The sequence below is a fragment of the Aplysia californica genome, unplaced genomic scaffold (assembly GCF_000002075.1).
Source record: "Aplysia californica isolate F4 #8 unplaced genomic scaffold, AplCal3.0 scaffold00333, whole genome shotgun sequence".
Lineage (NCBI taxonomy): Eukaryota > Metazoa > Mollusca > Gastropoda > Aplysiida > Aplysiidae > Aplysia > Aplysia californica.
Genome location: NW_004797603.1, coordinates 335,404 through 349,823, shown reverse-complemented (window position 1 = coordinate 349,823; position 14,420 = coordinate 335,404). Strand labels below are relative to the sequence as shown.

At 40.8% G+C, this 14,420-nt stretch overlaps 1 protein-coding gene across 1 annotated transcript in view; it reads right to left on the bottom strand.

Annotated features, from left to right (window-relative positions):
• Positions 1–3,025, bottom strand: part of LOC101846223 (lysosomal protective protein-like) — a 4,402-nt gene extending 1,377 nt beyond the window's left edge. Inside the window, exon 1 of the mRNA XM_005102665.2 lies at positions 1,535–3,025. Coding sequence (XP_005102722.2) covers positions 1,535–1,722 — 188 coding nt within the window. The 5' untranslated portion in view covers positions 1,723–3,025. The remainder of the gene's footprint in view (positions 1–1,534) is intronic.
• Between the last annotated feature and the right edge of the window lie 11,395 nt (positions 3,026–14,420).

The following is a 14,420-nucleotide window of genomic DNA, read 5'->3' as shown; positions in this document are numbered from 1 at the left end:
GGTGGGGGGTGGGGGGTGGCAGAGGGGACCATGCACAACTAGGCGCTGGGTGGCACTACAGAGGTCCTCCAAAAAGGTTAGCATATCAACAACAGAAGCCACCTAACGAGTCTTTGGCCGAAAACTAAACCTACCCGTGTCATCTAACGATACAAGAGAAAGGATGAAGTCAAGTTAAGACAAGGCAAGACAAGTCAAGTCAATTCAAGTCAAGTCAAGAGAAGTACTTCAACACTTGGCGCGAGGACAGAAAATTGCAAACTTGTACAGATTTACCGCCCCTTTTAACACTGTAAGTTTATTTTTTTAAAAGAGGTGGGACCTCTGAATTTAACGTCCACTTCCGATAGGACCGAACCAAATGAATGGAGGGTCTTTAAAAAATTCCCGTTCAGAACACTCTTTTGGGAATTCAAACCAGAGCCATCCACTCTGTTGTTCAGCATGATAGCAACTCAGAAAACGATGTGCCATACGGAAGCAAACAAATAAGAGGGAAAGAAAATATTAGGTAGGGATTACCAGATGCCCCCCAACTGTCAGCAACAAGTCAGAAAGGCATGGGTTATGAAACATTCAGCAATCGTAGAATGAATGTTAGATGTACACATGTGTTCGCTAGAACTCAATTTTGAGAAAAAGAGACAGCTGAGATATTGAGATAGGGACAAAGCAGGTCGAGTTGTGTGAGAGCAAATCTGGGACATAAAGGGTTTTTTTTTTGGGGGGGAGGGGGTTGGTTCTCAAGTACCTTCAATACAAAACAAGTCATCTGCAAGATATGCTTTTACAGGAATTCTTCAGCAATAATAATAATCCAATTTGCTTTTTAAATTATTTGACCAATCAATCGTTAGATTTCTATTTGATTGATTGATTGACTGGCTGATTGATTGACTTTCACCCCTGGCAGGGTATAGGACCGAACCAAATGAATGGAGGGTCTTTAAACAATTTTTTTTTTAAACTTCCATTTATCTCTGTCCTGAACCATCCTTCCAAGCTCGTTCCAAGTGAGCTTCATTTCTCTCATGTCCCTTTCCACGTATCTCCTCCATGTTTCCCGTTGCCTACCCCGAAGAGACTTAGACTTGGATGATGGTCGAGGCTTCTGCCCATCAGCTTCCTTTCGGCTTTCACTGCCTTGCATCATAAACTCTCCATTCGGAGAAGATCCACGATTAGCCAAGCAGAGATAATGGTTTTTGCATTTTTGTGTTTCTGTAACAGGTTCCTTTTACGAGAGAGGTTGTTAGCCTCGTGACTCAACCCCCGACCTGGAGGCAGGATGACTGTTTCAGGAGTAACTACCTGGTTCGCCATTTAGTCGCCTCGTACGACACGCTAGCACCACGTCAGTCCTATTCTTCTCAATACCGAGACTGCATGGCAGGATTGACTGATTGGTTGGCTGGTTTGTTGGTTGATAGATTGGTTGAGGGATTGGTTGATGAATGGATGGATGGATGGATGGATGGATGGATGGATGGATGGATTTTTCCCGTTTATTTGTTTATATGTGTTAACAACTCACCAATAATGCAACTGTTTGGTCCCCAGAGCGGAGAGATAGCCCGAGTACTGTTTGAACGTCGGCTGTTGAGCAAGACCTGGGAGGTGCTGGATCTGATCTTTGGAAGGCGCGCTGGACACAAGCGCTGACGTCACAGCGGTCAAGAGCAGTACCAGCTCTTTCACACTCCCCAACATGTTTATTCGCATTCTCAGCTTTCGGCGAGCAGGCAGACAACTATCGCTCGTCTGTAACTCTCGTCTTACCTCGGTCTATCTTGAGCCTGGTTGTGAGCAGCAGTCTATATACAAGTATTATCTTTATGTTTTCATCTAAGAGGTGATTTAATTAGACCTACGGCTCTACTTTTTGACTGTCGCATCACGTTGATATTTTTGTCTTTTATCTTTGTACTCTAGCTTGAGTACTATTTTGCGCTAGTCAGCAGACTACTATACTAATGAGCACCGGGTTTATTTTGTTTTTAGTTTAGTTTTTTGAGCGCTCTTTTTTAATATATGTTAGTGCGAGTTTTCTCATTGCATCTACGTTTTGTTATAATTTCAGTTACGGTACACGCAACACAAGGGCTTGTGGGCTATAGGTGCCGAAGATTAGAGGTGTTACAAGATAGTAACAAACACAAAAAAGGAGGAGATGTAAAAGGACAATATGTTTGATTACTTACAAACAAGGAGCTAACCACATCAGAGCACCCACCAACCTCACTCTATGAACGTTTTGAATTATTCGCGATTTGAGTCACCCTATGTTGTTGTGTTGTCTAGCGTATTCGTCGATGTATAGGGCCTAATGACAACAGCCAATCTATTTTAAAGTGCAATAGAACTCTAATGTCATGCAGTCAGAAAACAAGTTCAGAAAAAACACCGTCACGGTGCTTTCTACCTGAGGCTCTTTCTTTGTAGGTCCCAGACAGCATAACCACATCAGCATGATGTCCAGCATTGAGCCGGCAAGTTGGAGACAAGTAGATTGCGATGTAAAACTGACGTTATCCTGACGTCAAATTGCCGAATCAAAGGTGGCCAGCTTATTTCCGACAAACAATTTTTAGACATTCCCATGGGCAGCTGACAAAGCGGCTTCCGCCATCGTTTTTCCGGCACTCATATATGTGACGTAACCCTGCAGGTTCTGTCTGAATTCTTGTCAAAGTCAAAGTGATGGATATGTAGGCTTATTATGTCTAGACTCTTTTAATTTCATTTCTTTATTCATCGCTTTAGGTATACTTAATGTATTGTTGTGTTTTTAGGTGAGATATATATGTTTTCAAACTATTGAGGGTACAAACTGTCGGATCTAACAAGCGAGATTACAGATAGATCTAGAATCTATACTGTCAACGACGAGTATCGAAGAGAGACAGTAAACAGCTATAGTTGCTAAGAGACAGAGTGGCTTCCCCTGACGAAACAGAGAAGACGGTTACATCGTAGTTTCGTAATTTTCGTATTGTTGAATTTGAACTTTACTCTGCTACAATTGAACCTAGCCTATGATGTATGCTTTCCCTACTGTTTGCATAGTTAGCTCTCCTCAGGTTGCATTTGAGTTGGAATTTTTTTACGTTTTCCATTGCGTTGAATTTAAACGGTTCGTATGTAGAATTAGTTTGACAACTTTAATATAATTTGAACTTTCATGGCTGCATATCGGGGGAAAGTGTCACATTGTACGAAAGATAGGAGAGAGAGGAGGGGGAGAGAGAGAGAGAGAGAGAGGGGGGGGGGAGAGGGGGGGGGGGGTTTAGTCTTAGTGAGAGTTTTACAGCACTTACAACACAGGTCAAACAAGTGGGGAATATTAAAGTTGTTACTAGAGAGTAACATTGATAGATGTTTGATTGGCCAGTAGGAGCGAACCACACCAGAGCACCCGCCAATCACCCACAAGGGCGAGAGAGAGAGAGAGAGAGAGAGAGAGAGAGAGAGAGAGAGAGAGAGAGAGAGAGAGAGAGAGAGAGAGAGAGAGAGAGAGAGAGAGAGAGAGAGAGAGACGAAGAGATGTTGTTTGTTGTTTTTGTAAGTGTTTTTCGGCGCTCGCAACTGCATAAGGTCACATGAGCGCGCGGGACACGTTAAACTTTTTCAGTTGGTAGGAAATTTTGAATTTTGCCCGGGTGGCGGCCGAAGCCTACTCTTATCGATTTTAGACCTCCGAGGGATCTTTAACGTGCGCACCTTGCACACGGGCCCTCCGAGATTTTTCGCCATTGTCCGAGAAGGCGAGGTGTAGATCTTTCCTACCAGAAGATCAGGGGTGTGGCTGAAAGACAGCAGTAAGAACAAGCCAAGGAGTAGCAGTAGAAAGAATCGGGAGCCCAGAGGAGGGGGGCAAAGGAGATGAGGGAGTGGGGGCAGAAAGAGGAGACGAAAGCAGACGACAAAACATGGCCAGAGAGCAGGAAAGGGAAAGGAGAAGAAAATTTTTCGGTCACTACCCGGATTCGTACCCGGGACCTTTGAATGAGAAGCCAACACCTTAACCTCTAGGCCACGAGAGCCCCCTAGATGAAGAGAGAAATAGATGGAGGAGGAATAAGTAAACAAACGGACGAATGGTTAAAAACGAAATATGTGATGCAACGTGGTGGAATCAGGCTCTCGTCGAAATAATCAAAGTGAAGAAACGTGCATTTTGCCGCAGGTTTGTGAATTTTTATAAAATTTTTGTTTTTTTGGCTCAACACCTTTCATGCCTATTAAAGAACTGATTTATGTGTGGATTTTTCTGAAAAACGTTGATTAAAGGCACAAAAAATAAAAAATTTCAGTTACAACGGACTCTTAAGCTCTGGAAATTACTAATCTTCGACGGCCATTTTCTCATGAATTTTACCTCTGAAAAAAGGTGACCCCCAACTCCTTCATTCCCAAATATCTCGACTTGTATTCAAGATAAATGAATGTTTTTCCATCCAAATAAAGACAAGTGAACAAGCTTTAAGATGATACCAATAACTCTACTTGCCCAAAAATTGACGTGAGCCTGATTCCACCACGTTGCCTCACATATGAATAGTTGCAACAAACACGAATAACTCTTCTGTGTTATAGGATTCAGCAATAGCTTGAATAGCCTCGTTTATTTTAAGAACTTTGTGTGTGAGTGTGTATATATGTGCGTGTGTGTCCGTGTGTGTGTGTGTGTGTTTTGTGTGTGCGCGTGTGTGTGTGTGTATGTTTTTTGTGTGTGCGCGTGAGTGAGTGTGTGTGTGTGTGAGTGTGTGTGTGTATGTGTGTGTGTGTGTGTGTGTGTGTGTATGTGTGTGTGTGTGTGTGTGTTAATTGCGATTATTGTTCACACATAATGATAAAGACATAATAATGTTTTAGCCCCCGTGGAACCTGGAGAAGAATCACAGAAAATGATGGACAGAAAAGTGGAAAGACATGGAATAACATCTGAAAGTTAGCCCAGGATAGGGAAAGGTGGACACTGTTTGTTCGTGGCCTACATACTGATGCATGGTGGGAAAGGCAATGATCAGTGGCGTCGCGTGGGTTGCAGACAAGGTGGTGCATAATTGGAAAATGAGCAAATGGGCAATAGGCTTAGTGGCAACTACTAAGATTTCTAGAGAAAGTCAATTAGAACCTGCAGGATATCCTGTAATCTACATCAATCGATATTTGCAACTGTGTCTAGATGAAACCCCATAAAAGCTGCAATAAAGTGAAACAATACTAACAACTCACTATGCTCACAATCTGAGAAAATGCAAAGATTTCTAATTACTTATTGCAGCACCAGGACTTGCTACGCAATAGAGAGAGACAACGTCTCGATATCCATTCTTCATTGAGTTACCGTAGACTACTAGTTTCTAGATCTAGTGTAGTAGATAGGCTCGCGGAAACTTGGATCAAAAATTTTGCTTGCACCAAATTATTGGTGCTGCGAAGAGGAGTTTCACGCACCTTTCTTCTTGTGTGGGAAGAACAATGCCTAGATTTCTCTAAAGTGATAAAAATAACTTTGGTACAAAGATTTTGCTTGCTCCCAGCAGACACTACCGCAAGCAGTGCGGCGAGCATGAACCATCCTCGTCGTCTGTCTCTTCACTAGCGCAGCCAGCGGGTGACGGATCGCAAGGATGTGGTAATGTAGATCTGGAGCACTGACTGGTTTAAAACAATTAGAAAGGGGGAGGAGAGGGAGCAGGGGCGGCTCGTGGGGCTAAAAAGTGGGCGTGCACAATTAAGCAACAGCAGTTTGAAGATAGTCAAGGGCATTGTAAATGGGAAGGTAGGATCTTTGGGTTGGTGAAGGAGGATCTTATACTTTTATTTTCATTCTTTTTACTGGTCGCTTTGATTTCTAGAGCTAAATCTATTTGTTAGCTTAACATCAATTTCTTTATCCTGCATTGGAACTGAACTCTCGAGTAATAACTTTCACCACTCCACTACAAAACCATTCAAAGGCACAACTCATGGGGCGGTGACTTAAATATGTCACGTTCATCTCCCTCTGGTTCACGGTCACAGAGTCGCTTAAAATAGTGGCAAGACAATGAACCAATCACAGTTCATTTGAGCACTCCGCTGGATTGCTCCGGGGATCACATAATTTTGGCATTGAATAGTGTACAGGCTATTGCGTTTATTTTTAGACTGCCTACTGTGGGCTATGTTTCGTGGGTGCACATTTGAGATGTGTCGTCTTGTTAATATTAAGGTACCGTTAAACTCGCTACGAGTGTCGTCATCGCTTTGGTTATCCCAAAGAGCGATTTATAGGTCAGATAGCCACTGTTGAATACTCTATACTTTTAGTTAAAGGGCGTGGACTTTGACATGGCATAGTAGATGTTTTACGGCGCTTTTGACACAGAAATGACAGTTATAGCGCCAGCGAGCACCTTGTTTTGATATTATATTTGGCTAGTGTTTTTTCTTACTTCTTTTATTTCATGTTTGAGGGTGCTTTTCGTAATAGAACATAACAAAATTTTGGGCGGCACTGCACGACCGTGCTCTATGGACGAACCGCGCCTGGGAGGGAGGGGTGACGGCCAGGGTTAGGTGGAGCGCTTGCACCAATGGCGCCCCGCCACTGGCAATGATGATGATGAAGAAGAATTATTAAATTGCATAATTTATGTAGCGCCTACCCATGCTTTACAGCAAGTTCTCTGCGCTTTACAGCTATATGTGGGTTTACATTAATACCCCAGCACACACAAGAACGCCCAGAAACATTCTTGACTTCCCTGGAAGCACACGCAGCCGATAAATCTCTCAAACTCCAACACTAACAAACTGAAAAGATCTTTCACTGACTTTTTTCTTTAGCCGACAGTACCTATTCCCACCTTGGTGAAGGGAGGACAATAAGAGTAAATGACGCCTTTCCCAAAAATAAAACACGGGTAGGCCTCCAAAATATGTATACAAAATCCAATATGGCCGCCGTTTCCATAGCAACCGAACCAGATTTGCCTTTTTTAACAATAGATTTTAAATCCCCAATGATACATGATGTCCCACAGAAAAAAGAGCTCTCAAGGGTTTGTGTAATAGCCGAGATAGCCTTCAGGTGCCCCACCAGCCCTTAAGGCAATAAACTAAGATAAGTAGAGTTCATAGGGTGGAGGCTAAGAGGCTTTGAGTGTGAGCGTGAGGTAGTCGTAGCGTAGACGTGGGGTAGAAAGGACGTAGAAACTTTTGTGTGTGCCTTCTAAGACAAAGAAGAGTGAATAAACTACAATTCTTGAACTCTGTGTTTGTTTTATTTCAAGTAGATCTATAGGCTACCTTAACCCTATTCGTACGTCGTGTTTTACTTTTTTACTTTTACTATCATATCCATACGACGTGGGGAACTCTGTGCCACCACTTTCCAAAGAGAAAATTTACTCGTTAATCCGATCCGTACGTTTTGCATAGCAATCTGTCGAAACGATATTTTTAGAAATACTGAAATTTTCAAATAAAACTTCGTACTAGAAGTATTCTAAAATGTGAAAAATACAACCCCGGGAGTAAAAAAAAGACCCCAAACCGTACGGATAGGGTTCCACACAAGGACACCACAATTTATCTCAATGGTGCGCCTCTGATAAAACTGAAAGTCATTCCCGAGAGGGTGTTGATATCTCTAATCATAGATCTGATAGAATTTATCGGACCACATGATTTGAAGAAGGGACAGGTATCTGTCAAAATGAGTTTGCACCCTCTATTCTATCCCGTGACAAAACAATTAAAGTTCATGTACCTTTACTGAACGTGGCTGCAGAATCTGAGCTATTTTCTTTCGGAGAATGTTTGTTATGGTTGAGATAAAAAGAGAAGTTTAAAGACTCGATACAGGGGTCATTCAGTGCTGGGGAAATGTCTGATTTCAACTAACAGTAACACACACTCTCTCTCTGTGTGTGTGTGCATGCATTGGGTGTAGTACCGCGTAGGCTGCCAAGAAAGGCTCTCCGTCTGTCTCTGTTCTGGAAGATCCCTTCTTCCTCAAACTAGCTGTGCCCTAGACGGTCAGATAGTATAAGAACGTATAGGCTGTGCCCCATCTGTCTCTGTTCTGGGCTCTGGGTGATCATCTCTACCTCCAACTAGCTGTGCTCCATCTGTCTACTAAGAAAGTGAGATCCGCCTCCAGATCTCGTTCCCAGATTGACGGTCGGTTTTCCTTCTTTCTTTATCTTTGGGCACTCTATCTCAGGCTTTGCCTTTTAGTTTATTTTAGTAAAGAGTTTTATGGCACATGCAATACAATTTTGTACTTTAACTTTTTCATCCTCTGTTGCCGTTAAGCGTCGAGAGGCATATATGTAGTTTTTTTAAGGAAACTTATTTGAAGTACAGTTTTTGTTTTCTTAAGCGATTTACGGCACAATATTAAAAGGTCATATAAGTGCCGAAGAATAGAAGTGTTACAAGAGAGTAACAAACACAAAAAAGGAAGGAGGAGAGTTAGTTTAGTTTTAGTAGAGGTTTTTACGGCGCTTGCAACTGCATAAGGTCATATGAGAGCCAGAAGATTAGAGGTGTTACAAGAGAGTAACAAACATAAAAAAGAAGAAGGAGAGATAAGGACGATATATGTTTGATAGGAAAGAAGAAGCAAACCACACCAGAGCACCCGCCAACCACCAACAAAGGAGGAGAGATAAGGACGCGGCCGACAGATGTTTGATAGGAAAGAAGGAGCAAACCACACCAAAACACCCACCGACCACCCACTCTTTACAATACAAATAGGTCATAATATGTGCAGAAGATTAGAGAGGTGTAACATGTACTCTCATACGGAGAAAAGGAGGAGGGATATTGATAATGACGATAGACGTTTGATATGACACTGATAGGAAAGAAGGAGCACGCAACACCAAAGCACTCGGCTAACAAACCACACACAGATTGTAGACCTACTCCAAATGCTGTCGACTCCACTTTTGTTGAACTCACCTGAGTTGATTTTCGGAGTTAAGTTGATCTTTTTCTCGGGTCGCAGAACCTCTTCTTCTTTTACAATTCCCAATGGTTAATTAAATTAAACTTCGGATTAGTTGAACCATCTGTCACTCCCCTGACGACATCAGTTCACCCATAGTCGACTGTGTGTAGCTGAAGTAGTCTTTTTTTTTTATAGTAAGGGTGAGAGTTTTACAGCACTTGCAACACAATATGGTCAAATAAGTGCTGAAGATTAATAGAGGTATTACAAGAGAGTAACAAACATAAAAAAAGAGGGGAGATAGAGACGATAGATTTTTAAAAGGAAAGAAGGAGCAAACCACACCAGAGCACCCGCCAACCACTCACACGGAGTCTTACACTGAGCAGTCGAAACACACTGTAAAAACCACAAAAACAATCATATAAAATTGGTCAACATAGGCAAATAATCTCTTAAGTTTATTTACAGTCTAGTAAGAGAAGGCTCACACACCATCTCAGCACCACAGGGAAACAGAGAACATGTGTGTGTGTGTGTGTGTTTGTTTCTGCACATGTGTATTAATGTGTGTGTGTGTGTGTGTGTGTGTGTGTGTGTGTGCGTGTTCAACATCAGTATGGCATAAATTCCAAACACATCTCTCTCCCAACCCTTAGACCAGTTGGAAGAGAAGATTTATATATATATAATATCATGTACAAGAAGGTCAAAATACAGTTTTAAAATGGGTATAAAAAACAATACATTTACATTCTTTAGAAGAATTTGGGCGTCCTTCAGAAAGATTGACAAAACGAATTGTTGCTGCTAGTGTTACTTGTAATTTCACTTTGTTCAATTCAGCTGTGATTTTGTTGCGAATGTTTCATGCCTCCATCAACAAGGTTCCCTGGAAACAGAAACACAAAAACAGATCTGACGAGCACTGTGTTGCAAGACAAAAATAGAGGCAGAGAGAAAACATGGATGACAGAAAACGCAAAATCTGACTGACACTGGTCAACAACTTCATGAAAAAACACATCTCTGTCAGAGTCTGTCAGGGTCAACTCAAGCTGTTTGTCTGTTCCTTTTAGTTTTAGTAAGAGTTTTACAGCACTTGCAACAAAATAAGGTCAAATAAGTGCCAAAGATATTAGGTGTTACAAGAGAGTAACAAACACAAAAAAGGAGAGATCAGGACGATAGATGTTTGGTAGGAAAGAAGGAGCAAACCGCACCAGAGCACCCGCCAATCACCCATGTCTGTTTGTTTGAGTACATTGCTTATATGACCTTAGGCAGTTGCGAGCACCGTAAAACCTCTACTAAAACTATTTTTAAAAAAAATTGGTCATTTGGACTGGTAAAAGATGGACAGGTAGCAATAATTTAGGTGTTTAGGACAATAGATTTTTGTTCATGGGAAACAAGGAGCAAACCACAAAAGAGCACCCGTCAACTTCTCACTTTAAACAACATCAGCTGCCAGGATGGAGCTGATTGCCGTACAGTACAACGTTAGTGGAGCTGAACACAGCTGTGGTTTTTCGTCTCAAGTTCGGAACCAGTATTTGACAAGAGTATAGACTATGTGCACCTACATTTATCGTACACAGCAAAACAAACTTACAGCGTGAGACATGATAACGACAATGCGACAGATAAGTAGACACTGCACAAGAGAACGAAAACCTAACAAGTCAAAAAGGTAAGAGCAAACTTGCAATGAGCACCATTTTCAGAGATATAAAACACTTGGTCAATCAAAAATTGATAAAGTAGGATAAAACAAAAAAGGGTACGGTAACATAAGTTCCAAATGGTGCATCTGAAAATACATGGAGATCTAAGTGGAAGGGTACACTGTTACTGGCCTGGTGATGTGAAAAAGGAGCGCAGTCCTCCTCCTATGTGTCTTTGTACATTTTTACGACGCACTTGTACAAGCAAGCCAGAGGCGAATGTTGCTATAACTGCCCTCTGTACTATGTGTACATGTACCACATATTTTGATTACAACAGGTTTTAGAACCCCTCCTACCATCCACAATTTACATCGTAATAGTTAAAGAGCTGTTCCCGTAGTTTTATGCAAGAAAAATTCTGAAATTATGCAAACTGAGCCCAAAAAAGTGAAATTATGCGATTCTCTTAATTTTAACAAAAGAATGATATAGGAGAATAATCAGAAATTATGCAAAAAATAATCAAATTTTGCTAAACTATGCGGGGTGCATAAAACCACGGGGACAGAAAGAGTCAGGCTGCTTCAGCCCTGCCTGTCAGGGCAAACAAGAGCTTGGGGAGAGGGGGGGGGGAAAGAGAGGACGAGGAAATATATCAGCTGTTTCAGCGAGTTTTAACAGTACTTGCAACACAATTTGTGGTGAATTAAGTCATATAAGTGCTGAAGATTAAAGGTGTTAAGATTACAAGTGAGTAACAAACACATTAAAAAAACCCACATCAGGGTACCTGCCAACCACCTACTGGAATAACAACAGCCCATCAGACAGACTGAAATAATATTTGTACAAGAAATTATATATAATACACCATAAAATAACTTCAACTTGAACCAGAGCTCCCACTCATAAGGTTAAAAAAAATATTATAATGAGTTTACTTTTCCCCTGGATTTTCCAATCACTTTCAAAGTGAAATTTTAAAAAAAATAGATGACAGAGACGAAAACAAGACGAAAAAGGAAATAAATAGAGTTTTACAATCAGAAAATACGCTTTGACTACAGTTTTAAAATCAGAAGAAAAAAAATAAAATCACGGAACACAGCCTAATTAAAATAAACAATAATATTCGATCAACATCAAAATGACAAAGAAAGCTCCATCTAAAGTTATGTGCCATTGGCTCGGCTAAATTGTACTGACAAGTCAGATATAATAATTACTATATGATCACAAAACTGCCTCAGTCAAGAACATTTTCAGTCAGTGATGAGTTTAAAAAAAAAATCACCAAATAAAATATACCCCCCCCCCCCCCCAAGAATTTTCCTGTTTCTGCTTGTAGGATAGGAACCTTGTCGAACAATGGGAATCAAACTCGTGGCTTTTCTGTCAAAAAATAAAGAGCCTGTTCATAGTTTTAGTTTCAATAAGAGTTTTACAGCACTTGCAACACCATAAGGTCATATATAAGTGTCGAAGATTAGAGGTGTTACAAGAGAGTAACAAACACACAAAAAAAGGAGAGATCGGTTCGATAGATGTTTGAGTTTGATAGGAAAAAAGGAGCAAACCACACCAGAGCACCCGCCAACCACCCACAGAGCCTCTAACCATCACAGCACAGACAAGGATAGATCTCAAGGCAAGATGTGGGGCAAAAGGGCCACAGGTGGACAAAGAATAATGTTGACCGATAACATCAAGGCATGGGCAGGCCGAACTATGCCAGTGTATAACGTCAGCTAGCGACCGTAAGCAAAGATGAGTCATTGAACCCCAACCTCTGGGCCAGAGATTTATATTTATAAACACTTTCAGAGGTGACCAGCTGTGGGAAGATCTGTGAAGGACAATAATAACATTACAGTCTTCGTTCAGGGGACCGGACAAGGATGTGAACATGACTGCAATTTCGAGGACACAATGCTTTAACTCCGAGTCAAGGTGATTATTTGCTAGTACCGCTAAGAAAAAAGTATGATCTAAGCACACACTTGATTCTTTCTATGCAAGTACTCTGGACAAAAGACAATTCAGTTCCATAACATGTTCTAAAGTTCTAAAGACAGGAGTCAATGCTAGTCCCAAAAAGGTCAAGATAAATAATAAATAGTAATAATAGTCGCAGTTGCATTTATCTATAGCACATTATATCCATACTCTACAACATGCTCAATGCCCGTCACAATTATTTGACACATTCAGAGTGCCAAAGAACCGCACTAAACTGTAAGGTAAGGCACTTGAGTTATAAATGTGAGATTCCAACAAAAGGACAAAGACAATGGTCTTCCTCCAGGATTGAAATATATAAGTCTCTACTAAAATTGGAAAAAAAAAAAAAAAAGAAAAGAAAAGAATTTTATAATGAATAATGACAATGATCTTCCTTTACTCTAATAAGTCTTCACTGCACCTGATTCTGGATCATTCCTACAGCAAATAGTGAGATGAAACTGATATGGGGCAGGAGTAGCACACAAAAGCCATCTCTACTGATCAACTGGTAATATAATACAATGTATGTTAACACATGATGAGATCTACATCGCGCCATTTCCATAATTTACAAGTCTTAGTGCACTTTATTTTACTAGACATTATTAGAAGCATGGTCTCCCAATTCCATTCACACACACACACACGCACACAAAAAGGGTCAAGGATCGATGAGTAAAGACTACTAAAACGTGAGACCATTTATAAGCAAGCCTGCTTTCTTCGATCTCACGAAAGTGTTGCCCTGAAGAGATCAGCAATTTTACCAATGTGGGTGTGTAAAAGTACAGTCGATCTTGTCCAAGACAACCGTCCACTGTTGAGGAGAATGATGGTCATCTAAGACAGGTGGTGCTTTCAGACAGTGTCATTATGATTATATAATAGTTAAAAACGCAAGTAGGGTAGTGGGAAGCGATCGTAGGTGATTGACTTTACACACAGTGTCACTGTAATTTGTAAAAAAAAGGCGCAAGGGGGGAATGAGAAGTGGCCGTTTGTACAGGTGATTGTCTTATCATGCATGAGGCCGTTAGAGTGAGCAGGTTTGACTGAATTTTCCTTTGTGGTTATCAGTTGCTGTAAAATAAAGAAGGCAAAAAAACGCACTCTCAACAAACAAGATACACTTGACCCTTCAACTCTACCACAACCAGCAAAGAACTGCAAGCTTCGGAGCTACTGGTATTTTACAAATCATGGGGGTGGGGAGGAGGAGGAGAGGAGTGAGCGGGGACAGCACAGTTGAAGATCATCTACGGTTTAGTAAAAAGTTTTACAGCACTTGTAACACAAATAGAAGGCCATATATATTCTGAAGATTAGAGGTGTTACTAAAGAGCAACGAACAAAGAAAAAAGGAGGTGAGATAAGGATGACAGATGTTTGATAAGAAATAAGGAGCAAATCACACCAGAGCACCTGCCAAGCACCCAAGTAGGAGATCAGTCAGTTTCTTCAGAATTCTTTGCCTTAAATCAGTTATTTGAACAAACATGAATATTTAATACACATATTATATTATCAACTGTCTTTCAATGTTGAGCAAGTCATAAAAATAAAAGCAACAAAAAATCTCCTCACCAAATGCTTTCGCTATCTGAACATAAAAATAGAATTTCCTATGCACATATATATTTTATGACATTGAGAAACGTATTATTTTAAAACAGGTTCGAGGGTCAGAACAACATTACAGATCATCTTCATCTCTTCCCTAAGAAGACATCATGAATAAAATATCTCACTAATAGACAATAAACTGACTGCAGTACATGCGGCGACTGACTTTC